This window comes from Apis cerana, linkage group LG1, assembly GCF_029169275.1.
Source record: "Apis cerana isolate GH-2021 linkage group LG1, AcerK_1.0, whole genome shotgun sequence".
In the NCBI taxonomy this organism is placed as follows: Eukaryota; Metazoa; Arthropoda; class Insecta; order Hymenoptera; family Apidae; genus Apis; species Apis cerana.
Genome location: NC_083852.1, coordinates 19,037,664 through 19,064,624, shown reverse-complemented (window position 1 = coordinate 19,064,624; position 26,961 = coordinate 19,037,664). Strand labels below are relative to the sequence as shown.

The 26,961-nt window shown below is 43.4% G+C and overlaps 1 protein-coding gene across 3 annotated transcripts in view; it reads left to right on the top strand.

The window, feature by feature from the left end:
- The window catches only part of LOC108004343 (homeobox protein aristaless), a 68,446-nt gene that overhangs the window by 24,170 nt on the left and 17,315 nt on the right, over positions 1-26,961 (top strand). The window contains exon 1 of one of the 3 annotated variants that reach the window (XM_017067183.3): positions 23,483-23,699. The exons of the other annotated variants lie outside the window; for them this stretch is intronic. Coding sequence (XP_016922672.1) covers positions 23,618-23,699 — 82 coding nt within the window. The 5' untranslated portion in view covers positions 23,483-23,617. Of the gene's footprint in view, positions 1-23,482; positions 23,700-26,961 lie in introns of those variants that run through there. 3 annotated transcript variants of the gene reach the window in all.

Here is a 26,961-nt window from a genome sequence, read left to right as displayed (position 1 = left end):
TTAAAATTATTCACGATTACTCTGATTGAGAGTAGGAGTACTCTGACGAAGAGAAGGAGGTGCGCGATCTCTATGCATCTTTCGATCCCCTCCCCTCCCCATGGAAATATTGGAAAGTTTTATCGTGAATACTGAGGAGGAAGAAAAGGAGGGGCGAAATGATCTTATTAAAAATGGAAATAAGCGTGGCCGTTGACCAATCGAGGAATGGGACACGCATCGCGCGCAATCTGCCTTCTATAAAGTGGATAAAACACTGTCCCATCGTGGTGGCGGTTAACCTGGCGTGAAATTGCTAGGAGTCGTACTGACGCCGATCGAATATTCGCATAGTCACCATCGGCTCGTCTTCCGAACCGCACACCTATACGATACAAACTCGAACGCCAAAGGATCCGACTTCGTCCAACTTCGTCCGTGTGTTTGTTTAAGAACCATACCGTTCCTACCTTCCTTTTTCCCTCCCTCTCTTCTACAAAATTAGATCGTAATCAAGATTCTTTTCAACTGAATTATCCTTAAAACGACGTGGCATTTTTTTACCCGGACCCGTCATCGCCCTTCTTTATCCGTTGAATTATAATTTATCCCCCCATCGCGCCAAACACGGCGCCGAGCCGAAGGAGAGAAAAGAAAAGAAAGAAAAAGAGAGGAGAAAACAAAAATCAGGAAAGAAAAATTGTTTTCTCAACCCTTTCGATGTGTGGCTTCGATTAATAACCATTTTACGATACCCGCCTCGTCGATTATGATCCCGAAGATGCAATGTACATAGTAATAATAAAATTTAATCGACTTAATTACTTTGGAAAGAAACGAGCTAACTGGATATTTTACGTCGCGTCTTCCTGTCTCGTCATCGACCACAACGGTTTACCACGAAATTCTTGATTTCCACGGAATTCGTTTACTGTATCGTTCGAAGAACATTGTCGTCGTTGTAAAATTCGTTGTAAAAGGAGAGGAAGATGGGGGGAGGGGGGCAGGAAAGTTTCTTTTTATTCGAGGGGATCATCGATCTGTGTCGGTGAATCGCGTGTTGCCAGCTACATTGATTCGAGGAATCGAACGTTGAAATTAATACGGTTTGCAAATTGATATCTCGACACGATGGGAAGAGTAGCGGAGGAAAGAAATTGGCACGATCGAGCAATCGGAATCGACGAAGAGGAGGGAAATGAAGGTTATTCGAGGTTATTCGATAGACGTAAGAAGAGCACGAATCGGAGAGAAGAAAGAGAGAAAGAATAAGATCGAAATCGTTGTTTCAGATATCTATCTAGATTATTAGATCTCCGTCTTCGTGGACGGAGAAGAAAAAAAATATTTCTTCCTTTCAATTTTTCCACAACACACTCGATTCCTGATTTCGTACGTGCATTTTTAACCCGAAGATTACGAAAACACGGTCGTTTGCGCGATAATTCTCACCGCGGAGAAGAAAACTAAAAGAAATTGTTGGCCGATCTTTCGAAAAGAATCTTTTATCCTTTCCGAGGGATAATGAGATCGGAAAAGACGGGTAATAAAAAAGTCATAAATTCCTTGCCCAGCGTATCATTTATCCGCATTACGCGCAACGTTATCGACACTTTGTAGCAACACGCACATCGAGAAGGTATCGGTCGAACGTTAGCCTGCCACGTATATATATATATATATATCCTTGGTATCGCTATTATCCGTGGGATCGGGGACACGCCCATCAATTTGCATTCATCCATTCGACAGCTCGGTGTGTACGCGTTATCATATCCGACGCCGGCCGGGACGCCGATGATCGTCGGAAATCGAGCGTAATCGTATCTTGCGCCTCCAGAAACGGTTTGACCACAAGCGGACAGAGTTTCTATCGAGGCTGGCGGGCATTATCTCGCGCGGCTTCGAACGCGCAACGATACGGTTAAATAGCGGATTACACGTTCTCGAGAACGGAGATATGTATACAAATATATATATATATGGGCGTGTATGCGTGTAGAGGGATGATGCAGGTATGAAGCTGTTGGTCGAACGAAAGTTGAAAGGAGTGGAAGCGTGTGGAAGAAGCGCGTTGGTTGGTCGTGGTGTTGTTGTCGTTGTCGTTGTTGTTGTTGTTGATGTTGTTGCGCCACGGACGCACGATCGGTCCACGTTCAATCTGCACTTGCGGTTTCGTTCCCCGATTGGCATCGATTTCTCGCGGACACCGGCCGCATGATCTTGTTGGTTTAGCGATATTATCGATAATTTGACAATCGGCCGCCAGTTCAACGCCACGTTTACCTCTATTAACCGCGTCTCCCCGCGCTAAGCGGCTCGCATCACCGCCTCGCCTCCATCATTTCAGTGGCAATCACCCCCGACTGGCGTTCGCTCGCCGTCCGCGATTACTTCTTTGCCGAGTAGTATTTCTTCCACCATTACTCGCTCGCCCTCGATCCGAGGGCGATCGTGTTGTCGGACGATCGAACTTTTCTCGATCTTAACCCTTTGATGATGGAAGAAACGGGAGAAAAAGGAGGAAAAAGGGGAGAAGAAAAAATGATGAGAGGAGGAAGGAGACAGGTGCGCGCGCGATATACTCTGCTTCCTGTTAAACAAACAGGCGAGGCGCGTTCTTTGGCAAACCGCAGATCACTTCCTTCGCCTGTTTAACGAGATCTTCGGTGATCGTTCGTGCAAGTTCGCGCCGATACCTACTCGATTTTTTCCCCGAAACCCGACCGCAAGTCCTTCGTTCGATCGGTGATTCGAAATAAATCAAGCAGCAATCCCCCTCCCTCCTCTCCCTCGAAATAAGAGGAGCAAACCGTTCGGAGAATACACAAGGAAAAGATGGACGAGAGAGAGAGAGAGAGAGAGAGAAAGGGAGAATGGAAAATTGCTGGAGATCGAAAGAAACGTGCGTATAAAAATTATTCGTCGGATAACATTGTACCTCTTTGTTTATCTTTGTCGGAGTTTGTACAATTATCGCGCGATTCCGACTCACTGGTATAGAACCTTGAACGAAATTAAAATGTTCTTGCGACCACGTCGAGATGGATGGTATTTATCGACCGGAAGGTGGAGGTTTTAAAACCTTGCTCTCTTCGTTCCAGTCAAAGTATCTCCTGTAAAAAGGAGATACGGGATGCGCGTTTAATCGAGACGGAACAGTGGCTTGTCTGATTTACAATCGAGCGAGAAGCTGGGCAAAGGGGAGAAATCTCTTGCTGCTTGAAAAATAAAATTCAAAACGACCGTTTCATTCAATGCTGCTAAGAACGCAACGCGTTTATTAGCCGTGCTTCGAAACGACTACATCCAACAGGCCTTTGTCCTTTATCGATCGATGTTTCAGAAAGGACCAAGGTGTAGATTAACCAATCAAACGGGTGTTGCTACCTCACAATAGTCGACTTAATGACTGTTAGCCGGGCCCTTTATCGATCGTCCGATCTGATCAATGATCCCTCTTTCTTTCGTTTTCTACGTCATCCTCGGCTTCTTCTTTTGCTACTAACTTCCTCTCCCCCTCTCTCTCTCTCTCTCTCTCTCTCTCCTTTTTTTTCGTCGTATTACGGTTTATCGAGGTTTCTCTTTTGGTAGCGGTGATGTTTCGATATCTATATCAGCTTTCGATCCCATTCCGACCACCGATACCAATCATCAAAAATCGAATTGCTTTCTCTCGTCAAAATTCCAATGTCTCGATCTCGTCGCAAGCAGGATTCAAAAGAGAAGCAGGGGAAAGAAGTTCAAATTTACGCGATAATGCGTCGAAAATAATGCGTTTGAGCTTTTACACGCGATACGAAAAGAAAAGAGGAAAAAAAGAAACCGAGTAAAATCGAGTCGCTCATTAAGCCGGTCCTCTTGCAAAAAATTTTATTCGATTAACCATTGTTGGGTGATCCACGCGCGCGGAGGTCCGCGAATTCGAATTAACTGCGGAATTTCTTACACCTTGGAACGATTCTCGGGCAAAGATGAGTCGAGAGAAGAGGATGGACCGAGGGGAGGCTGTTGCATCCTGGAGAATTCATCCGGTCGATGATTCGGCGTAATGGGGTAGCGCCGTAGGGGGCGTGGCCTTTGCTAATGACATCATCGTGACGTAATCGTTTCCTTTCAGTCATTGTGTACGCAGATACGGTAAGAACAACACCGTGAAAACATGATCACAATGGACGATGATCGTTCGTCTATATCGTCCCGATACAGAAATCGCGGCGATACAGAAATATCGAATATTCTCTCTCTCTCTCTCTCTCTCTCTGATCTCGCGTGATTCGCGTGTATCGAATCGAATCAAGATCTAGAATTCGATAATTCGATTTTTTCGTTCTAGGAAATCTCGGAATTTATTTTGTTTTGCATCTCTACGTCTTCTTCTCTTCTTCTCTTCTTTTTACAGAGATGAATAGACTCGAATAGACTTCTTTCCTTTGGATGACATTTATTGAAATTCTTTCTTTTTATCGCATCCTTATTTTTTAAATTTCTCTTTCACGTGATGTTGTTTTTTTAACATTGTTTGTAACATTTAACAAGGTGCGAAAATTTTTTCCTCGCTTAATTGTTCGTGTGCTACACGTTATTTAATATTTAATACGGAATTCTCGATCTTTTCTGATCAACAACCGCGTTGGCTTGATTAGCAAGTGGATTCCGCTAATTGGATTTGCAGAAGCAAACTCGATAATGCGGCGAGATATAAACTCGAGAAGTGAATAAAGAAAGATCTAGAAGGTCGCGTGGCAATCAAGGTTGCGATTTGAAAGTTGTCGTTGATGCAAAAATACTGGAAAGTCGTGGAAAAATCGAGGAGATATCTCGCGCCAACTTTTAACTCGGAATAGCTGCCGGCATCGTGTATCGTTGTCGCTTTCTCTCCACGGTCTAAGCTATACTTTATAACAAGATATATAAATTACTCACAGCAGTAGAATTCTTATGAATTTTTAATCACGATCAGCACGCGTGACGGACATTAACCATTGTAGATGTTGGATCGCGATCTCTTTATAAAATATACTAACGAGATAATTACCACCAACTTACTAAATAAATTATAACCGTAAATAAATCAGCCAGGCTCGAGAATTTGTATCATTGGGCATTTGCATCATCGCCTCGATCAGGATAGTCGACCAGCTTCGGATCCAGAATAAAGTACAACAATGCACACGGATCCGTGCATACCGACGCATCGATCGATCCACTCTGCTCCTCCAGATTTTAATTTACATCACGTCACGACGTTTTGAACGCTCGGCATGCCAGCTCAAGTTGTCGGGATCGCAAGATTCTAATTAAAATATCATTGAACCGAGGGAGCAGGAATAACGATACGGAGACGATAGATCCGAATCTCAATTTCCGGCTATCTTTTGCCAAATAACAGGGATAATTTATCGTTGGTAACGGGAGATTAAGTGATAATGCGTTCATCTCCGTGGCCATTGGGATGGATCACGTGAATCGCCAGAAGGAACTCGAAAAGTAGCTCGAGGATAATTATTTGTAGCCGTGGTTAACCGTATGTAATTTCGAGAGTCGGTAGCAGCAATCGATCATCGAGATCAGATACACGAGTGTGGAGGGATAGCGGGGTCCCTCTCCCGATGGAGAGGAGGAGGAGGTGGTCCGTGAAACTGAAGATAAGCTCGCCGCATGGGGTACCCGTAATTATCGAGACAAGAACGGTCAATGATCTTTCCGCAGCCAACTCGTTCCGCCGCGTCATCGATATCGCGCGACTCCGACTTCCACGCTCTTAAACATTCCAAAGTCCTTCGAGAGAATCGCGCGCAAAGTCCAATTCCAATTCCGTATACACGGACTCTAGCGTATATCGCTCTACCGTGAATATTATCCGAGCACACCTCTTCCGATCCGTCTAATAATCGTCGAACGTGTTTTCCTTAACGCGTTTTCCCCGATAAATCGATCCGGTCGAGCGTTTAATACAGTTTAATAATAGCAACGAGGAAACAGTTAAACGACCATTAAAAACAATACGCGATGGCTGGTCGTTCGGATGAACGTTTCTCGTCCAACGAGATGATCGTTATTCGATCCACGATTACGATCCCGTTTGCGAACGCTCCACTCGTACAAACTTGTTACCAGTCCGCGAGAGATCGTAATTTCAAGAAAATTCACCGCAAACGCCGGCTACCGAGTATATACACGTATGATATAGGAAGATGAATCATCGGCTCAGCCATTAGAGCTTATTAATCGAAGAGAACGTCTCGATTCGTTTAGAGACGAATTCGTCTACGCCGAATCTTAGAATCTTGAGATTCCGATCTTGACCGCGCGACGATTCGCGATAGATTGGAAAGGATCGGAGAGAAAGAGGAAAGGAAATAGTCCGGTTGCCATTTTAAACGAGGGGTCCGAGATAATTCCCTCGGCCGTGGTGGTTGGAACTCTGGGCGAGATTCATTCTGGACGAGGTAAGAGAAGAAAGTGGTGTGGACATTGCAGGGGAAGGCAAAGAGCGGAGAGCGTAGAAAAGAGAGGGAGAGAGAGAGAGAGAGAACGGGACAGAGGAGAGAGGAGAGAAGAGAAGGCGTAGCCATGGAACGGCGTCGATTGGCGCCGGTACGCTGAATCAGGATTGGCCGTGCGAGGAGTGTCGAGGCGGGTCGCGATTCGAAGGCGGGCGTTTCAAAACGACCGGTTTACCCAACGACCCACGGCAAGGTGGACGTGTTCCGGCACAAGCGCGAACCATTTGAAAGTTCCCGGGTGCAGTGGGGGAAGTTACCTTGTCGCCTCTTCCATCCAGCTATCCGGCCGAGGAAACGGCCCCACACACCGGTTCGCGCAGCCGCAGCGTACGCCTCTCGCTTCATTTAAACGCGAGCAAAACTGTCCCAGTGCGCGTCCACCTCTTCCTATTTACTTCGTTCCTTCTCTTTTCTTCGTTTTCCACGCGTCCATGCGCGAATACCGCAGATTCGTCGCGTCGTCCTCGCGGTACATGCGTCGTCGGAGCCGAAGGTGCGCGATAACAACGTCGTCCTCGTCGTAATCCTCGTCGTAAGCCTCGTCGAAGCTGTGTGCTATCAGTGCCGCTATTTTTTGTTCCACCAAGATATATCTGTGTTCGTGAAGGCTAATCGAGGTGATCGGCCTCAACCGGAATCAACCCTGTCGACGCATCAAGGTTGGTAAATCTCTGCAAAATCGCGCCTTTTCCCCTCCATCTTCTCGAACGACGCTTTCGCTTCTTTATCTCGTTATAGGCATTCCATTTCGTCTTCTGTTATTAACATGCTTTTCCACCCTTTCCTTTCTCCGTCTTCCCCGCTTTCGAGTTTGTTCCGTCGATTTACGCTTTAATGAAATTTATCGCGGACTACAATATCGTTGAACGTAAACCGCGGGAAACGCGATAATGAAACTTTACGTCCGTGTTTATTACGACATACCCCGCCAGTTAAAATACCATTTGCTTTTACGGCTCGATAACTCAGTATTTTAACTGCTTATGGCTAAGCCTCGCCAACAATCCCGTGCAATTACCGACATATGTTTGTTTTTCGATAGTTGCTAATTAATAAGATGCGACTCCGGTTATATACCAGACCCGAGCCAAGACTCGATAAACTTTATACAACGTTTAATCATTTACATAACTTTGAAGTTTAGAGAATATTATCCGTGTACTGCCAATCCCTGCCGATACGGCATTCTCATTGCGTTAAATCATATTCGCGTATTACGCGAAGAGAAAGGCGATCCCTTACCGTCGGACTTCTCCTCGACGAGACGAGATACAACACTTTCCTCTATAATTGCTTTCATTCACAAATACCGCGCTTTTACCCATTTGCGCTTTCTGTTCCGAGAACAGGTAATTAGAGACTCGGTTAGATCGTTATCCGTTTCTGTGAAAATTTCCGTTTAAACGAGATCCATTATAAAGAGGATACACACACACTCACACGCGTATAAAACGTTCACAAGCGGATCGATAAATAACTACGAAATAATATAACAACATCTTTAATCCAAGAAAGAATCAAATCGATAATCTTATTAATTACGAAGGATCCGATCTAGCGTTTCTAGCGAAAAGAATATCTCGAAAAACTATATTTTTCCTTCGTGTTCTTGTATACGAAACAAGTTTTAAAAGTTTATGCGCATACTTTAAATAGTTTCCCTGTATTTTGGAACGCGAAAGAAACGGTGTAATGGTAACATTGTGAAGAATTGAAAGCACGGAAGGAGAATTCCCCGCGAGAAATTCCCGCGCAAAGCGGAAACGTGGAAACAAAATCCGGAGAATAATCGAGCTGCGGTTTTTTTTCGCGCAATCACTTCACCCTGAGATTATGAGTAATACGTTCTCCGCCAGTGGTTCTCGGTGTACTTTTTTCTTTCAAACCTTCTCCTTCACCCTTTTACTCGCGTCCTTTCGAGAAGCTGATAGAGACCAGCTTTCTCGCTCGTCCCATTAGCGTAATGGCTCTTGCCGTATAGTCTTCGCATTTAACTCGCCGAATTCCCCTACCATCTCTTGCACGGATAATTCCTTTCTCTTGGACGTTTTCTCAAATTTCGTACCCGTACTTGCAACTCGCGAATGCAAATCTCGATTTTCTTTCACCTCTTTCTTTTCACTCGTTTCGACGTTTTCTTCTTTTTTCACTCTCACTTTGTTTGTCCTCGATCCATTGAATTTCTTCTAACTCTTTACGTATTTTATTTTTAACATCACGCGAGTCTTGTAATTTTCTTCCCCTCCTTTTTCCCCTTTCCTTTCCTTTTTATTCACTCTCACTCACTTTTTTGAACTTTTTCATCCTCCTTTTGTCCTCCACTCTTTGAATTTCTCTCCCATCCCAACTCTTTCTTATTCTTATTCTTATCTTTTTTTTCTTTAACACCGTTTTTCAAATCCTGCAATTTTCTTCTTTTCCTTCCTTCCGTTTCTTTTCCCCGATCGTCGTAATACGTTTCCGCGGTCCTGAAGCTGTTTCCTTTCGCCTCCTATTTCCGGGTCGTGAACGAACAAGGTCGTGAACGATAACGGAAACGAGAAGTTTTAACTTTCGAGGAGAAACTCCTTCTCGAACGGGAGATATTTCGTAGGTAACAACTTCTATGAGTGACTGTACAGCTTGCCAGCACTAAAGTATAAGTTCCGATAGCGAGGGCAGGTTTTAATAAGAGGAAGGATTGAGAGGTTCCCGTACCTGCACTACCACGAACCGGTGGGCTCTTTCGTTGTCGCGGGACGAGCAGATAGCAACAATAAATAACTTGTCCCTGTGCTGGCTAAAAGCATCCTACCGATCCTCCTGCTGGCCACCTCCGCCGCCCGTACTCGCTCGATCCGACTGCACGTTTATCGCCGTTTGTCTTTCTGCGTTTACCGCGATACCGTTCCGCACTCTGCCTATTCTGTCTGCAAGTTGAAAGAATCGAGAGAACGATAATACGGCTTCGTTACACTTTTCTATCTAATTAATTGCATTTTATATAACGACACGAGAAGGATTTGGATGTGTCTGTACATGTAATAAATACGACCTTGGCGTTAACGGTCAAGTAACGCAGCTATTTGTCTATTAAATTGAGAAAAAAAGAAGAAGAAGAAAAAAAGAAGAATTGCTTTGATATCGCACGGCTTATGTAAAGAAGAATGATCTATGAATAGATTTTAATTTATCAAGATTTTAATTTATATCGTGAAATAATGCGTGCTTGGAAAATAAAAGAGCGACTCGTTTGATATTTTTATGTAAGATTATTATAACACGCGAAAAAAAAATATTTCATGCATTATTAATTTGATTTCAATATGTTTACAAGGATAACAAGAAGAACACAGATATTTTCAGATCAGTTATTTCCATTAATTGATTTCAACGGAATAATCTAATCTTGCTAATAGTTGCAAAATATTAATATTTTGCATAGAATATAAATATTTTTAAATTGACAGTGGAATATTGGAAGTGGAAAACTCGTGGAAAAAAATAATTACTTATGATCATGATAGAAACAGATAAAGATAATTAGATATGTTTTTTTATTAAACAGTATAAAAGCAGACTCATAAATAAAAATAATAACTATGATTATGATAAACTAAATATGTTTTTTTAATGATATAAAATCAGATACATGAATCAATATATCAACTCAATTCATCATTATGAATTACGTGTATTTTCTATTAAATCGTTAAATTGCAATTACGTTCAAAGGAACTTTTAACCCGGTTAAACAAGCGAGATCGAATTGACTTTTTATTCAATTTTTCGAGGCGTAGTAGCGATTTCTCATCGATCGATCGAGGAAGCGTTGTTATCGAAAAAAACGCCAACGACATCGGGAAATTTATTGCGAAACGTTATTCACGGGCAGAAGGAAACGGAGCAGGCGAGCGTTAAATTTGGTTAATTACTACCAGAGATCTCGTGAAATCTCCTTTTGCAAGTGTTACCATCGTGCGGAGGTAATTAAAGAGATTTGCAACGGGTGTTTTTTTGCAAACCGCAAATAACTATGCGAACCGTGAGAGAGTCACGAGTTTTCTCAACGCGCCCAAACTTCCATCCGCGTTTGCAAACGTGTGCAATGCATCTCCGAATGTTTTGCATCGATAGATCAAAGATCGAGATTTCGAAATCGCGGATATCCATGATTAACATTTTAAACATTTTCCTTTTAAACATTTTAACGATATAATCGAAACTGTCTTTTTTTTTTTTTTGTTCCGCGACGCAAGATACGTATAACGTGTCTGCATATTATAAAAGATAAACGCATCTTTGAAACGATCATTAAAATTTATTAATATTAATAAAAATTAAATCAATTCATAGAGAGATGGTAGCATCACAGTTTTTTAATCCCTCTCTCTCTCTCTCTGTAACTCAATATATTAATTTGTAATCTAAAATTCAAATATTTATTGGAAATATGCATATTATGCAGCTCGAGCAATCCTCGTTTCGTGCCACTGATCACGATAGGTATAATTATGAAAGAAATATAAACAAATATAAAGAATAGAAGATTGAGAAACGAAAAACAAATCAACAATATGTTAATGTAACAAGTTTTAGTAATTGGATCGTTTGAAATTTTTTCGCAAAAAAATCAAAACTGGAAACATCCCGTGAATATCTATTTCAAAATCCACAACGCGAGTCGTCCGTGGGATATTTTATCTGCTAAAGAATTGCTTGGAGAATTGCTTAGCTTTTATCTCTGATTGAAATACGAGGGAAAGCTAGGCGATAGACCAGAGAGATTTTTTTCCTCTCCTCCGAATCGATAATTCGCGGTTGCTTATTAATCGGGAACCTGCAATATTCTGAATATACAAATTGCGGCTTCGATAAGAGCGTTCAGAAATCAGGCGCATTAATCAACCCAGCGATAATAATCATTATGCCTTATTCGCGGTAATTACCGGTGACGATAATGTAGCACAACCAACGCTTGTAATCACATAGTGCGTCGCGCGAATGTTGCACGAATCTGGCAAACGTTCGCGACGTGAACGACAGGCATTAACGAGCGAATTTACGATCGAGAGTGGATTATTAAATTCCCGTTGAAAATCCATTTTCCTGCACAACGATTCGCGGTTTAGAGAGGGGAGGGGGAGGGAGGAAATAAAAGAGCAATATAAGGCGACGATGAGGATAGAAGCGGAAACGGGCAGAGATAAAGCAACTGGAGCGGAATAAAGAGAAACGAAAGGGAGAGAGGAAAAAAAAAAAAAGAAAAAGATTGACGGGGGTTGTAAAAAGTTTACAGCTCGACCGACCGCCCTATTATTTAAAGAGGGAGGGAGGAAGGAGTGTGATTCGTTCGGTTTCCATTCCGCGAGAGAGAGAGAGAGAGAGGGAGAGGAATCTTTGTTCGTTTTCAACTACAATCTAGTCCAGAATATCCTCTCCCTTCTTCTCGGCTTTCAGGACGAAGCTCGCGCATCGAACTTAACTACAGGCTATCGATAACTACCATTTACCGGGCTGCGTCACTTCCGGTTTCCGAAGCGACCACTACCGTTTACGAGTTTACAGTCGGGTAACCGCGTTCCAAGCCCTTGTTCGCTCGAAGAGAGAGAGAGAGAGAGAGAATATCGGTAAGTCGAAAATGTTTTCGCTTGAAATCTATTCCATCTATTGATCTGTGGAAATCGAGATATTCATTTATTTGTTCAACGGATGAATATCGAATTAAAAATAAATGTCGATCGAATCGAATTATAGTATCGAGTTATAGTAGCATTTAGCATATTTAGAATTTAAAATTAGAATTTTAAAATTGTTTTAAAAATTGAAATTACTCGTCGAAGAATAAATTTTATTATAACGATAAGATTCTAGAGATATAGACGAAAATTTAAAAAAAAATAGAGAGCATTTATCCAGATATAATCGGAACTGAATTGAAGTTGATCAATAAAAACATTTAACAACGAAACTATTCGCACTTCCGAAGAAACCGATCTTTCTTGTTTAAATTCCAACTCGTTTTCATTTTATATATGCGAAACTGATCTGGAAAATTAAAACTGTGCCAATTTAACATTCATCGATTTCCTGATTCTCTGATCAATTTCGACGACCGACATAATCGTTCCTTTCGCCGAACAATTATAATACATAATTCGCGCACGGCCTCGTGAATTTAATAAGTTTATGCTCTAATTAACGTGCCGTTGGCTCGTTCTCGCGAAACTCACCAAAAGGATTTTACGCGTTGTGCTAACAGCGGATAATAATTTGGTAAAAAAAAACCAGGGAGAGTAAATAATTCACGCCACTATAAAGCCATTCTCCATGCTCGAACGATCACGAGAGTTTCTCTCTCTCTCTCTCTCTCGTACATCGCCACCGACCGCAACAATTATTTTTACGTTTGTATCTCGGCCAAAACGTCGATAGCGTTAACAAGAACTCATTATCGCGTACATCTTCGTAAATCTCTCGGGTACCTCCTCCTCGATTGCACCAGATTGACCCTCACAACCGTCAGCCGACCGTACGAAATCAACAAATAAATCACAGATAGCTGCGATCTTTTCCTATTTTTTTTTTTTTTTTAATAAATCGAACCTCGTTCCTATCGAAACACCCAATCAACGCCACGAATCATCATCGACGATCGAAACGAGGAATCGAGTATATACGCTCCAGCCGGTCGTTAACCCGATATATAGCATTTGAGAGTTCTCAAATTGCTCTCGTGGATTATTTTTTTGATTGATCCCTTTAGAACAATTATCTGATGATACGCTCATTTGAAGGGATGCGAATACGCTATAATCTTATAACGAAGCTAGATCTAGGATACGCTAGGGGAATTTTTGCTAGGGGAAATTGTGTCTAAAGAATAAAAGTTACTCTGGGATAATCATTCGCAAAGCGTTATTCACTCGAGAAATACGAGAAATATTCTGGGAAGCAATTATCGAGAGTTTTACGCTCAAATATAATTCGCATTTATATTTCGCATCTATCAAATCTGTCAAAGCATCAAGAAAGATTCCTTGACGTAATTTCCTTCTTTTTTTTACCGATACACCTCCAGCGGTAAATCAACCACTTAATCGCGTGCAAATTTATTCCGAGTTTCGCTTGCCGATGCTCCAAGCCGATTCCAACGCGGATGCGTCTCGTGATCACGTGTGTTTATGTTCGCGTATGTACCAAGTAGTAGTAAGTCTTCTGTCGCTGATCATCGACGCGTCTTTTGCCACTCCTATATTCCTTTTGACAAAATGACGTAGAGAAAAATGCCTTCCTTCGATACCATCGAGCAGAGGTAATCGATACAGGTGAACGCAATTATTGTAGGCGAGGTTGGACAGTACGAGTGGTGGTAAAAGCTAGTGGAAGGTTTTGTTCCCAAGTGTCCGGTTAAAGAAAGTGGCGATGCAGGTTTCCGTTTCGTTAACCGTCGATCGCGTCCAGCTGCGGAGAAAAAGCGACGAAAACATGCGGGTATTATCTTGCAAACAAATGTATACATAAATGTATGAACGCGTTCGTTGCCACAATTCGATGGAATATTCAATTAAAACGCTTCTCTACCCCTATTCCAGATAATTAATAGCCAATAATCGATGAAAAATGCAGCTGGCGGGCATCTTAATTAAACGGATTAAATCGTAAAGAGCAAATATGTTAATTTGCATTGCATTGTGTTATTCAAATGATATTGAAAACAGGTAATATCGTCGAACAATGACCGTAATCCGCGTTCGTTGCGACACGTCTATCTTTTTATCGATTACTTTGCATAACTTCGTAACGAACACATTCCGAGAGAACGGAATGTTCGTCATTGACCAGAGTCACCACGAACTTTAATGCCATAGTTTGGTGACGAAAAAAAAAAGAAGAAGAAGGGAAGAGAAAGAAGAAGAAAAAAGAATAGGGAAAAACCAGCATTAGGGCCATTCGGCGACAAATTGCTTTATGACATCGGTCGCTTCAGCTGCCACGCTATACATTTCCACGTCGTAAAATGGTGTTATTTAAAGCTTCGACTAATTTTAGCCGGTCGAACGGGTTGCCGCGATTCTTTCTTAAGGATCTTTCGAGATCGGTTGGAATGCGTTTGAATCCGCGTCCCTCTCTCTCTCTTCGTATCCACGAAATCGTGGAAATCTGCCCCTTCTGGGAACGCGTCGCCGATTAACTTTTAATTACGCCAACGCATCGTCCATGCCTATCTTGGAGTTGCGCTCGGTGAATACCTCGGTGATATAGCTTAGATATCGGAGGCATTAAGCGAATTTAGATAAGAAGGTTGGTAATAAGGTAGGAAGGGGGCGGTCTGAGGAACAAGGGGGTGAAACGACCGAGGGGGGAGGGTGGCGGCGCGCGGCGATGCGAAATCGGTAAACGAAATCACGAAACTCGGTCGTTGCGAAGATGCGAAATGGTAGAGACAGGTGATATACATGGGATAGGCAGGGGAAGAGGCTTTGGACCAGGGGTTGTCATTAACTGGGAGCTCAACTCGAGAGATAACCACTACCTGCCACCATACCTGCGCTCATTTTCCTCGCTATCCCTCTCCCCTCCCCTCGCTCGTTGCCCGCTCGCAACTTGCTTCGGCTCATTACAAAAAGCACGTGAGTTCGCTGCTGGCTATTTATTTCCGAATGGTGCATATCACTTTTCGTAATGGGCCCCGCGAAATTAAAAGTATGCCCTCGGGCACCGAATCGTGCACGCATACCGTTGCATATCGTACGGATGCAGCCCGCGAGACCCGATACGCGCGCCCTCTCCTCTCCTCTCCCGTTTTATTCTTTTTCTCTTCTCTTTTTAATCCCCCTCCCATTTCGTATCCCGTCACTCCTCCCTCCGACGCGTAATCGTTTCCCGTAATTCAATTTCGATTCTCCTCGTAGAGAATACGAATTATTAATATATACGTATATACTGTATATACGTTGTTGCTTTCTTTCATTTTGATTTCAATCGCGAAATAAAAATAAAAACGCCCGCCTCGCGGATAAATTTAATCAACACGATATCGTGAAACGTCACATCGCAACCCTGGAGGAACCCTGGTTTAATCGTAAGCCATCGGATTGGGCGGAAAAAAGGTGAGGGTTCATCGGCTTTTTCGTTCACGGACAGCTGCGCGTTCCTTCCATTAACAAACATCCGTGTTCCAAGAGAGACGCTCGATTCTTTTTCCGTTCTTTACCTTCGCTTCTCGAGCCTCCAACTCTCGAGAAGTGCAGCCATGCGTGCGAACGCGACTCCGCGTAGGACGACGACCAGCGGAGGAAATGAAATTTCGTGGTTAATTGAGTTTAAACGCGCGAGCGAGCGAGCCAGCCTTCCCGTAATCGCGCAGGTGTTTTCCTTAATGCGATCTACTCCCCTCCCCTTTGGAAAAACTAATCTCTCCGGGTTGGACGAATATTAAAGCACGAGTTTTTTTTCGATCGCGTTTCATCCTCCAATGAAAACCGAGGAACGGTATTCGAAATTGGAAGAAATTCGTATTCCAACGACTCGTTTCCATACTCGTTCGAGAACGGCATAAGAAATGGTGTCTCGTTCACCGGTTGTATGACATCGTTAGTTGCAACTTATGCTAATTTTATTATCTCCTCTAGCTACACTGTATATTCAATATAGAATCCGTGCAAGTAAATTGAAAGGCATGTAAAAACTATGCGTGTTGCGGTATACGTCTGACGGAAGAGGGAGGGGGAAATGAGATTATCATTTCTAATGCGTGGATATGTAAATGCATAAATCGTTCGATGAATCGATGAAAACAAGAGTGAGCCGAGGCCGGGAGCTAGTTCACACGTGCCAGTTCTCCGCATATCATCGATCATGAAAATATTAATTTAAAAGAGATGGAAACACCGCGTTGACCAAATGCACGTGTTGTTGCCAATTATGCGGATAATGGAAGGAAAAATAGGTGGACGCGAAAAATAAATTCCATTTCCTCCCGAAGATAATAACTCGAGGTAATTGTAAATTAATGAGACGAGACATTACCTTACGAGGCGAAACTACTTTCTTATCGCTTCCGCGTGTATTCCCCCGACCCTCGACAAAACACAGAAAAACTAGGAAATAAAATCTGTCGAATTTTTTTCTCTCTCCTTTCTTTTAAAAATATAATACACGATATAAACAGAGAGAGAGAGAGAGAGAGAGAGAGAGAGAGAGAGAAGATTGTATTATTAAAAATTGGAAGAAGAAGAAAAATAATTAATATTTCTCGCTGTTCCCTTCCTCTTCCAAGTTCCAATTTCCTGGAAGAGAGTACACGACGATATTGGAGACGCGGGGTGGACGTATAACCGGATTAAAGGTATCGCGAGTTTTGTCGAGCATGCAGCCTCCACGAGCGGACGTCTTCATCAGGGGAACTACCAATCAGGATGTGTGCTCGTGGACAAAAAGCGGACGGTCCATCGACGAAGAGAGGAGCAAATAGGAGTGGAGATATGCAGGGGAGGTAAGGGGAAGGGAGCGAGCGAGAGAGAGAGAGAGGAGGGACAGAAGCGAAGGTAGACGTGGCTGAAAAGCTCTTAATGGCACCAGAGGCAATGAGAAGGCGATGATCGAGGCCTGGGACGAACGAGTCGAGGGGAACAATTACCGCAAAACGACGCCGAACTCGATCTTACGGCTCGTCCAAGTGGAAATCGGAGCGAGCATTGAAAGTGGAAGCAAGAAATCGTAGCTACGGCACCGTGTCATCGCCGATGGCGCGCGCCTCCCTCTTTAATTCATGAACCGAGGGCAGCAGCCACGAACGAGATCCACGACCGATCCCATCCACCGATCCGCAACCCGATAATCTTGCGGACTTTCTTGCGCCTTTAACCGGCGTGTACAGTTGGGGAATCGGCGCGCTGCCCTCCATCCTATAAGGTTCCGACACGGACGAAGAAACTTTAGTCGATTCCTCGAAGGTTGCCATGTTTAGGTCGAACACCTGTGCGGACTTTTATGGACGTGCTCGCTCTCCCACTCCCGGGGAACGGAAAGATCGGAAAAAGAAATCGGTGCTCGAGTGTCGCCAGAAATGATGCATTAAGTGCTTCCGTCGCTCGAGGATCGGCGCAAAAACCGATCCTCGACGCCGATCCGATCGGTATTTCTGCCAGGGGCGGGGGGAGGGAGGTGGAAATATTTCAAAACCGTGGACAATTTCCACGAATCAGGTGCGTGTATATAAATATAAGAGGCGAAATGGAAACGAACTATTACGGTCGATGATAAACGTGACTCAACGTGATATAGTTATAGCACGGGGGACAGGTTTGGGGACCTGACGACGGTGTGCACCGATGCGTTCAACGGCAGAATGGAAGAATAATGTCGGGGACAAAGTACTATTCGCCAGTTTGAAACGGTGATAACTCGTAAAAATGTGCTGCCTCGTGCGCGACTTCGTTGCGAAAGATAGTAGAAAGATAGGCACGTGAGTAATAAAGCTGAGTAATTCCATAGATATACACACACTCGCACACACACATACATATATATATATATATATATATATAGAAGTTCTCCCGACTATTATTAATATTATTAATATTCCATACAGCATGATCCGCGACCTATAAGCCTATTTTCTTAAAAAAAAAAAGTCAGATTCTTATTACGAAAATCGCAATTCCTCTTCTTTCTTGCTTTTCATCTCGCTAAAGAAAAAAAGGAAAAAAAAAATAGTCGTCGTAAAAACGCGACAAGAGACGAAGAACGAGCAGCCATCCGCGTCTTATGGGATGTTGGGGGAGAAGGGGAAAAAAAATAAAGGAGGAGGAAAAGAGCAAGAAAGGGAAAGGGATTCGCGGCACGTTTCGATGATCGGTAGATGCTAAAACAATTTCGATTTCGAAGAGGGCCGTCTCTTCCACTCGTTATATGGCCGGTCGTTCCATCTCGAACAGTTGGAGAATTCGTTGACCACCCATCGGGTGATGGTTCCCGCTGTCGCGTACGGAACGTTCTCCCGGGACACGACGAGTAGGATTGACTCGTCGCGCGCGGATTCTTCTGGTGAAAAAAAGACGGGCAAGAAAAGGCGGGACGAGGACGGCGGCTTTATGTTAAACGGATTAGACAGCGGAATGCGTTGTCTCGATGAATTGCTCCCATATGCCCGCTAAACGATCGCATTCCCAGAAGTCACCGTGGAATGTCAAGATACGGAGAATTGTGGATCGCGACCGGATTAAACATTCTTCCACTCTAATTGCTCGATCGACGTTGCCGATAGAGAGTTTGCATTAAATCCGTGGAAAACTCGATACGAGCCGGCTTGTTTTGCGCACCCGTGCGCAAAACAACTATTTCTGAAAAACGAGATAAAAAAGGGTGCGTTACGTTACCCTGCTCGATTACACTTCTAACCGCGCGTCCACCGAGTTTTCTTTCCTTTTTCTTTTCCTTTCCTTTTTTTACGCGTTCGAGGATAAGGTTCCATAGGATTTCCATTAGGAAGGAAAATTGAAATTTCCGAGCGGGCTTGGAACACGTCACGCGATTAATTAGAGAAGGCGGCAACGGTTTTCAGAGCCGAGGCACGTGGCTCCGCAGCGTGCGCCAATCCCAGATAAGAATCTAAAAAAGGTTCTCGATCCTAATTCGAAGTGTGGAGGCCATGAGACCTTATTTGTATTTCGTACCTACGGCGACATTCCACGTCACAGATAACATCCGATGATCCTACGAGGTGGGACGCGAAACGGCGCGGCACCGCAGGACGCGACATAAGCGTCCTTCCATCTCGAGGACCTCCGTCGTGGCAACTACCGTCTTTTACCGACTCGAAATGCGCTCGTTTCCCTCCCCTCCACATTTCCTCCTCGATTGCACGCTTCCCGTTTCTTCTGCAAGTTAAATATGACGGAATGACGGCCATCTGGAGGAAATCCGAAACGCGGGGGGAGGGGAAGGAAGAATGGAAAAGCGAGAGGATCGAAATCCCTTTCGTACGTGTTTTCCATCGACCAATAAGACCGGTTCGTTGGAAAGATGCGGCATACTTTGGAAGTACACGGAAAGGATGGTCGAATTCCTGTGCACCGGTGGCCGGGTGTACGAAAAAAAATTCGAAGCGACGTTTTGACCGCCACTGTCGAAGGACGTGCACATATCTGTGGTGGAGAGTGGTCCTGAGGACTCGGATTAATCGGGGACAAGGCAAGCACATTACCGTGGCTCCAGATAGCAGTAGGATAGCGCCACGAAAACCACCGTGAAACTCCGAGAACCCGACACCCGGGTTCGTTGAAAGCCCGTGGTGGAGAGCGGGCTGCCTTCTCCTTCTCTCGAGAAAGATGGTGGCGGAGGAGCGGAGAGAGAGAGGCTAAATTGGTCCCTGGCCCTCCACCGAATCTGTGACGGGTTAATCCTCCCGGGTTCCACGAACCAGGAGAGAAGAAGTTGCCCGCGGGAGAAGATTAAAGAAAAGGAACTGCGAGCCGAGAGATGGAATTGGAATCGGAAACTTCTCTCCTCCCAGAGACAGAATTTTTGCCAAGTGTTTGGCCGCCCGAATTTCTACGGATCCGATAGACCACCGCCACTTTTCTCCCTAAAAATGCTTCCCCGATAAACGATTCCCTCGGCAATGCCCGAAATTTTCGAGAGAAATTTCGCGACGAAAACGAAGGCGAATACTTGACAAGATGGTATCTGATTGTGCATCGCGCGCGTGTACCGGCTGGCCACGGAGGATATCCTGCGTTGCGTACGCACACACACTTGACGACGACGATTCACAGCTACCCCGACTAATTATTCCGGTGTCGCGGGACCCCGCGTAGAATGCACAGAAGGGGTCATTCAGGTTGTCGCCTCGATGCGCTCGGCGGGCTTTCGGAACGCGATTAAAAGGACGCATGTCGCCGCAAACGATGACAACGGCCACCTCTATTACCGACCGGTATTTATATACCCGCGACGATCCTTATCGAGCAACGACAACAATTGCGGTACTCGACCGGCCGCTTCCTGAATCTAGCGAGAGTATCTCGAGGAGAGACGCGTCTCGAGGAGACAATAGACTCCTTCGCGCTCCTTTGTCGATCGATGAATAATTTCCTCGGCGTGGAACAGAGAAGGAAGATTTCGTTGTCGGACAGAAGGATGGGAATACGAAGCGCGTATCGAAGAGGCAACGAGTACGAGTTGAAAGTGGACTCGCAGATCGGTGTAAAGGGAACGGTGTGGCGTTAAGAATGTCAAGGTGGTGCGGTGACTCGAAAATTGCTCGACGCGAGCGTACGGCTGGTGCACTAATGCGCTTTAATTGTGACCCTCCGCGGCGCAACTCCTTCTTTTCCACCGGTTCCACCACGCAACAACACACGCGAACGGGGAAAGGAAAGGCGAACGTGTGGCCACAATGTTGCATACGCGCGCGAGATTCACAACAACACGGCCGATAGTAGTTGGCCGCGCGATTGTGACATCGGGTTAAGATAGGTGCAGTTACGGAAATTGAATAATAATTGCAGGCCTCGGTCACCCTCCTCCCTTCCTTGGAAACACCACTTCCACATCACGTCAGCGGTTCAAGGGGAATAATAAGGAAAAAAAAAAAAAAAAGTCTAATAACCTGCTCGCCTCGCTAGTCGCTAGGCCACGCTCCTCTGGCTTATCGTTCGATCTCCTTAATTAGAATTCCGTTGGAAAGGCGAAAACAATGGTACGCCAAGTGGCCGGTAATTCGCGAGCTCTAATCTCTCGCTCTTCGCAACGTCATCCAACGTTCACGAGGATGATGATTACGACTCCTCTTTTGCCCGGACTTATATATATTATATTTACCTTTTCTTGGAATTTTCGATCCATTTTTTTCTTCGATTACGAGCCGTGGAATTCGTACGAAGTACAAAAAGAAAGGACGAGATTCGAAAAGACGCGTGCATTGTTCACAGTTAGCTTCTCGCTAGGCTATGATCGATGACTAGATAAAGTATCGGGGAGGTAGAGTAATCGGCCCTTAACCGTCGTACATAAATCAAACGACTTCATTCATTCGCGAAAAGAAACAACGTTCCTCGATGCGTATACGACATAACGATGCGTAAGTGGATTTGGAAAACCGGTAGAAAACCTGATTACCTCCTTCTCGTTCCCTCCTGGGGATTTGTTCGTGCAATAACGCTCGCGCGATTGGATACCTTTAACGAAGTGGGTCTGTAGTTGTTCGATAATTTATGGGCTCGTATTAATTACGGAAATATCGGGTACGAAAGTGGATTGATTTTGCCCAACGATCGAAAAGTATCATAATATTGGTAAATGGAAAGGAAGGAAGGAGCGGGGAGGGAGGGCCGGTTGGAAACACGGTTGGTTACGGGCATCGAAGGTTACCCGCGTTATAAAGTTTTCAATTTCTTTTTCGCTGCCGCCACTATTCACGCGAGGAGAGATCAGAGTTAATGGGCAAGATCTCGGTCTGGCGAGAGGCGGCATCGAACTTACAAGGTGAAATTTGCTTGCCCGGACCGCTTCCAAAAAGCTGCCTCATTTCTTGATTACACCGTCGGTACACGGTTCAACAATTATGCAAAACAGCCATCCTTTTATTCGCGCCCCGGTGCATCGTCCCGCAACGCTGTTATTATTCCCTCGGGAGAACAAAAAACGCAGCGACGAATAATGCACTTCCGCCACAAAACTATAATAATTCTCTTCGCGGTGGCTCCTCGTCGATGCGACCGACGAGAATGTGACCATCGTTGAACGATGAGTGGGCACGTTACGTTATTTTTCTTTAAATGCGTTGGTCTTGCTCGTGTCAAGAAAAAGTGTCAAATCCAGTTTAATCCTAGTTTAAGTCGGTTTAATTGTACCGCGTACTGTTTTAATTCGTTCCGGATGTCGAGGAACAGGACGGCGGCTATGACGCGCTTCCGCCGCCGTCGTCATAATTATTCGCTACCAAACGAGCACGTTCGATGATTCTTTTCTTAGAGCGATTGCGCAATGCCACGCAAGTTTTAATGCGATTAAAAAGTCATTAAGATTACATTCAATTATTAACAATTACAAAAACGACAAAAAAAACGTAATTATCCATCATTAATCAACGAGTCCGCGCCCGCTTCTCCACGACTTCCTACCTATAACTACCTGTCTCCTTTTCGCACGTGTCTGCGTTTTTCCTCCTTTTTTTCCTACTTATACGTTACCTATCCTCCCTACCACACCGCCACCGCGCTACCAGTTCTATCCACAACGATTACCTTAATTCGCAAATACCGCGAAATATTTACTCTATGGAAAATAACACGGAAAACATTGCGAACAAGGCCGAAGATAATACCAAAAGATAAACGCGACAACTTAATTTCATGACTCAGGCATAACTACAAACTAATACATTGTACAACTAACTAATCAACATTCGAACGTAATCAATATCAATTTGAATTTTAAACTTTTTAGTTTCAATTTTTAATTTTTTGTTAACCTATATATTTATACATTTGTTCACATTTGTCGTGAACCGAATAGAGTTATTCCAGAGTATATATTTTTAAATTTTCGAATTGGCAAACATTATTCGTTATTCAAATCGCTTGAATTTAAATCGCCTTTTAAAATCGTCGGGAAAGAAGGCGGGAGGGTGGGAGGGCGGAGGGAAGAGGGAGGAATCCGGTGTAATTATCCATTAGATTCTGTTACGTGCCAGCTACGATCGGTTAAGTAATACATGATCTTACAATTAGTTACCTACTACCAGCTTAGTGTTTAAAATTTATCGTCAGCACTGCAAGTAATTATCGGTTTCTATTAAACTTTTTCAACGCCTCGTATGCGCGCAATTTTCCACGCATGAAGACCGTGATACGCCAACTGGGGAACCGCAGCCAACGTTGCAATTTAGTAATTAATGGTGACATTGCGGATAATTAACTGCCGTAAATAATTGTAATTGTGCTTAAGTTCTATCTGTTGGCCGCGACTATTCTCGCAGGGGAAAAAAAAGGGAGGAAAAAAAGAGGGGGGGGGGGAAAGAAAAAGAAACGATGAATGCACCGTTGCGTGTTCTTCACCGGTGAACCTGGAGCCACCGTCATCGCGATCGTCATCATCGTTGTCGACAGCCCCGACACCGGTCTCGCTTTGTTCGAGCAAGGATGCGCCTGTTCTCGGAACTGCTACGAGGACGAGAGACTAATGCACGCGACGACCAAGAAACAGTACGCATATGTATGCCAAGTACGATTAACGCCTTAACGTTCAAATATTTTTCTTTCTCTTTTTCCTCTTCTTTTTTCTTTCTTCTCTTTTTTTCCCCCTCATCAATTTTCGTGGAAACTAACCCCGTGAAAATTGTATATTTTAATTGAAAATAAACAAGAAACACGTGCGTGATATTCTTTTCACGAGCTATGTAATGTATTTCAATCAACGGCAAAAATAAGTGAGCAATTAAATTGCAGGTGTATTTATACTAGCCCATATATGTATATTAATTTACAAGTCGTCAAATAAGCGGATATTTTCTAGTTTTATGCATAAACACTAACCTTATTGATTTATTGATGATTAACATTAACATAATTTAATGGAATTTGTTTTTCTTTTTAACATTGCAATCATAAATATCATAATATCAGGTATTTGTTTAATCACCCCTTTTATGTAATTTTAAATAGTATAATCTTATTAAATTTGAAAAGATAAAAATATTTACGATAAACTATATCTTTCTCTTTTTATTTTTACGATAATAAACATTTTTTTTTTAATTTTCGCGTTAGACTAATTATTATAATACATTTTTTTCTACCTTCGTACAATAATGATTAAACGATATCTTGCAATAATTTTAATAATTCTTCGCGTATTTTTTGGATAATGATAATAATAATATTTATATCACGGACACGAGCATTAAAAGCGTTTAAAGAAAGATTAGAAAGGAAATAATCCCAAGAATGCGTGATAAACGAGAGAGGAGAAAAATAACAAAATTAAAACAAAAATTATAATAATTATAAGAAAATTTGCGTGTAATTTTCGTATCGCGGCATCTTTTAAAGTTCATTGAACTCGCAATAACGAAAGAAAGTGGGGGCATATATCGGTTATACATATATTTATGACAAGGCAACCACGTTCCCGTTGCTTGTGTATTTAGATGTAGATTAGGATGCGTGCAATTACGTTACCGCGCTTGTAAATTGCACATCGGTGCCCGAACGTGATTTATCGTGCTTACCACACACACACACACACACTTTTCGCGATCGTCTTAATGATCGTTTGCAGATCATTATCGGCGTTCGACGGACAAAACGTTGACGTTCGTCAATTCGTAGCATGATCCTCGCTCAACCTGAAGAGATTTTCTCGAGTTTCACGATTCCTACGACACACGCCTTTCCTACGACATACCGTCACGCGCTATTCGATTTTTTTCCCTTCCTTCTTTTTTTCCCTCTCCCGGTTCAAAGATCACTCGTAATTGTTCCTCGTCGAGTATCAAAATATTAACGCGCGATTAACGAAACGAGCACGTCGAGTGAGAAGCATCGAACGGACAAAAGTATCGGCCGATTTACCGAACACGCGTATATCCGATCTTCCTCTGTCCATAAACATCCTCGAGATACGAGATGAGAGCAAAATGGATAAAACGGCAGGGCTGTTCATTTTTATCCGCGATTCTCGAAGCCGCTCTTTCTCTCTCTCGAATGGTTCACCGGTGGATGATGGATGATCCACCAATTTCCCTGACGTCGACAAATTATTTCAACGATATCTCTCAATCGTTAATTGATTTCGCGGGCAGGAATCGCTTTACACGTTCTCCGATAGAGTAATTTGCAAATTATAATCGCGCCGTCAGAAGATTTTCATCGGAGGAGCGGAACATTGGCGTGTGTTGCAACATGCATCGCAGTTGCAAGAATTAACTAACACGATTCGTAATTATCGTTGCATTTTATTTTTTCGCGAACGGATGGTGGTAATGGTAGCAGACAATTAATTTTTTAATCGGCTCACGTATGCGCGTGTGACGTAAGCGGTGGCGAGTACACAGCGATGTAAATCGGCGAAAAGTTTGAACGCGCTCATTGTGAATACGTGTAGATTAAATGGTTTGTTTGAACCATGGAGTGAGACCGCGTTTTATTAATTAAGAATAGAAACGCAAAAAAAAAATATATTACGTGATTGTTGGATAGATAAATAAAATAATATCGCGATTGAGTTAATTATACTGGAAAATAATTGTCTTGTAACTCATTACAACGTTCAACGACAAACACGCACAATCCGGTTTTTTATCGTTTGATCGGTGGAGAATGTTGCTTTATTATCCGCGACAAATAATAATTACAAACATCTTTTCCTTTTTTCCCCCGTTTATTTCTAAATATATCTTTGCACTATATTTCCTTATCGAACGAATTAATATTGTTATTTCACTCCGTGAAATGCAAACTTTAAATTCGTTATCGTTACATGTTGCGGATACACAAAATTGCCAGAAATTAGGGATTGATCCAAAATCCTTGATCTGACACGCTTTCGTGAATCGAACAATGCAATACTTCTTCCTTTTCACGATCAGATCGAAATAGATTCATCGCGTTGAAATCGAGCGATAACATATCGCGATAATTCGCTATTACCGAGGAACCAATTACACGATCGAGAATTGATCGTTTCGTCCATAATGCGCGTGTATCCGAGAAATTCGATCCATCAACTCTTCTAATCGAACCTTTATTTCTCGTTGACAATGAGCCAATAATTAAACGATTAATAAAAAAAACGATTGGCGCCTACTCGATCGTATTTCGAACAGGAATTTATCTTTCGATCGCGTTTCCATGGGAAAGTCTGGTTCGTTGGAGCGCGAGAGTTCGAAATAAGGAAAAAAATCGATTGTTGCCAACTTAATTACCTCTCTTACGATCGAGCGTAAGATAATTGTCAGAGTATATATAACGTTAGACACGAAGGTAAGGATAATACGAAGGTAATACGTATATACAGGGCCTCCTGGCGGCCCTCTCTTTCCTTTCGCCTCCCCTCGACACGCCTCGCATCGACACGGGTCGAGCGTTCGCCTCGGCTCATCTCCCCTTTTACATCTTTTAATACTTCTACGCGAGCCCCTCTCTCCCTTTCTTTCTCTCTCTCTCTCTCTCCATTGTTGCAATTATTATCGGAGGGTCGATGTTATACGGGCTAATTAATACAGGTGGAAAGGTTGAAACGCGCCACATGGTGCGGGCGTAACCTGCATCCGGAAGGTAAATATCGGTGAGCCGTTTATCGGAGGGCGCTATCGCGCGAGCAGCCAGCGGCTACAAAGGATTGCCGATAATTCGTAATTGCTTGTTATTATCGTGGCGAGAAATCGAACACGTCCAACCGTCGCCGGTTCTTGTCACAGGATGCATTGATGCGTCTATTAGCGGGAATTTGCAAGTATGATTCGATGGAGGAACACTTTTTTCTC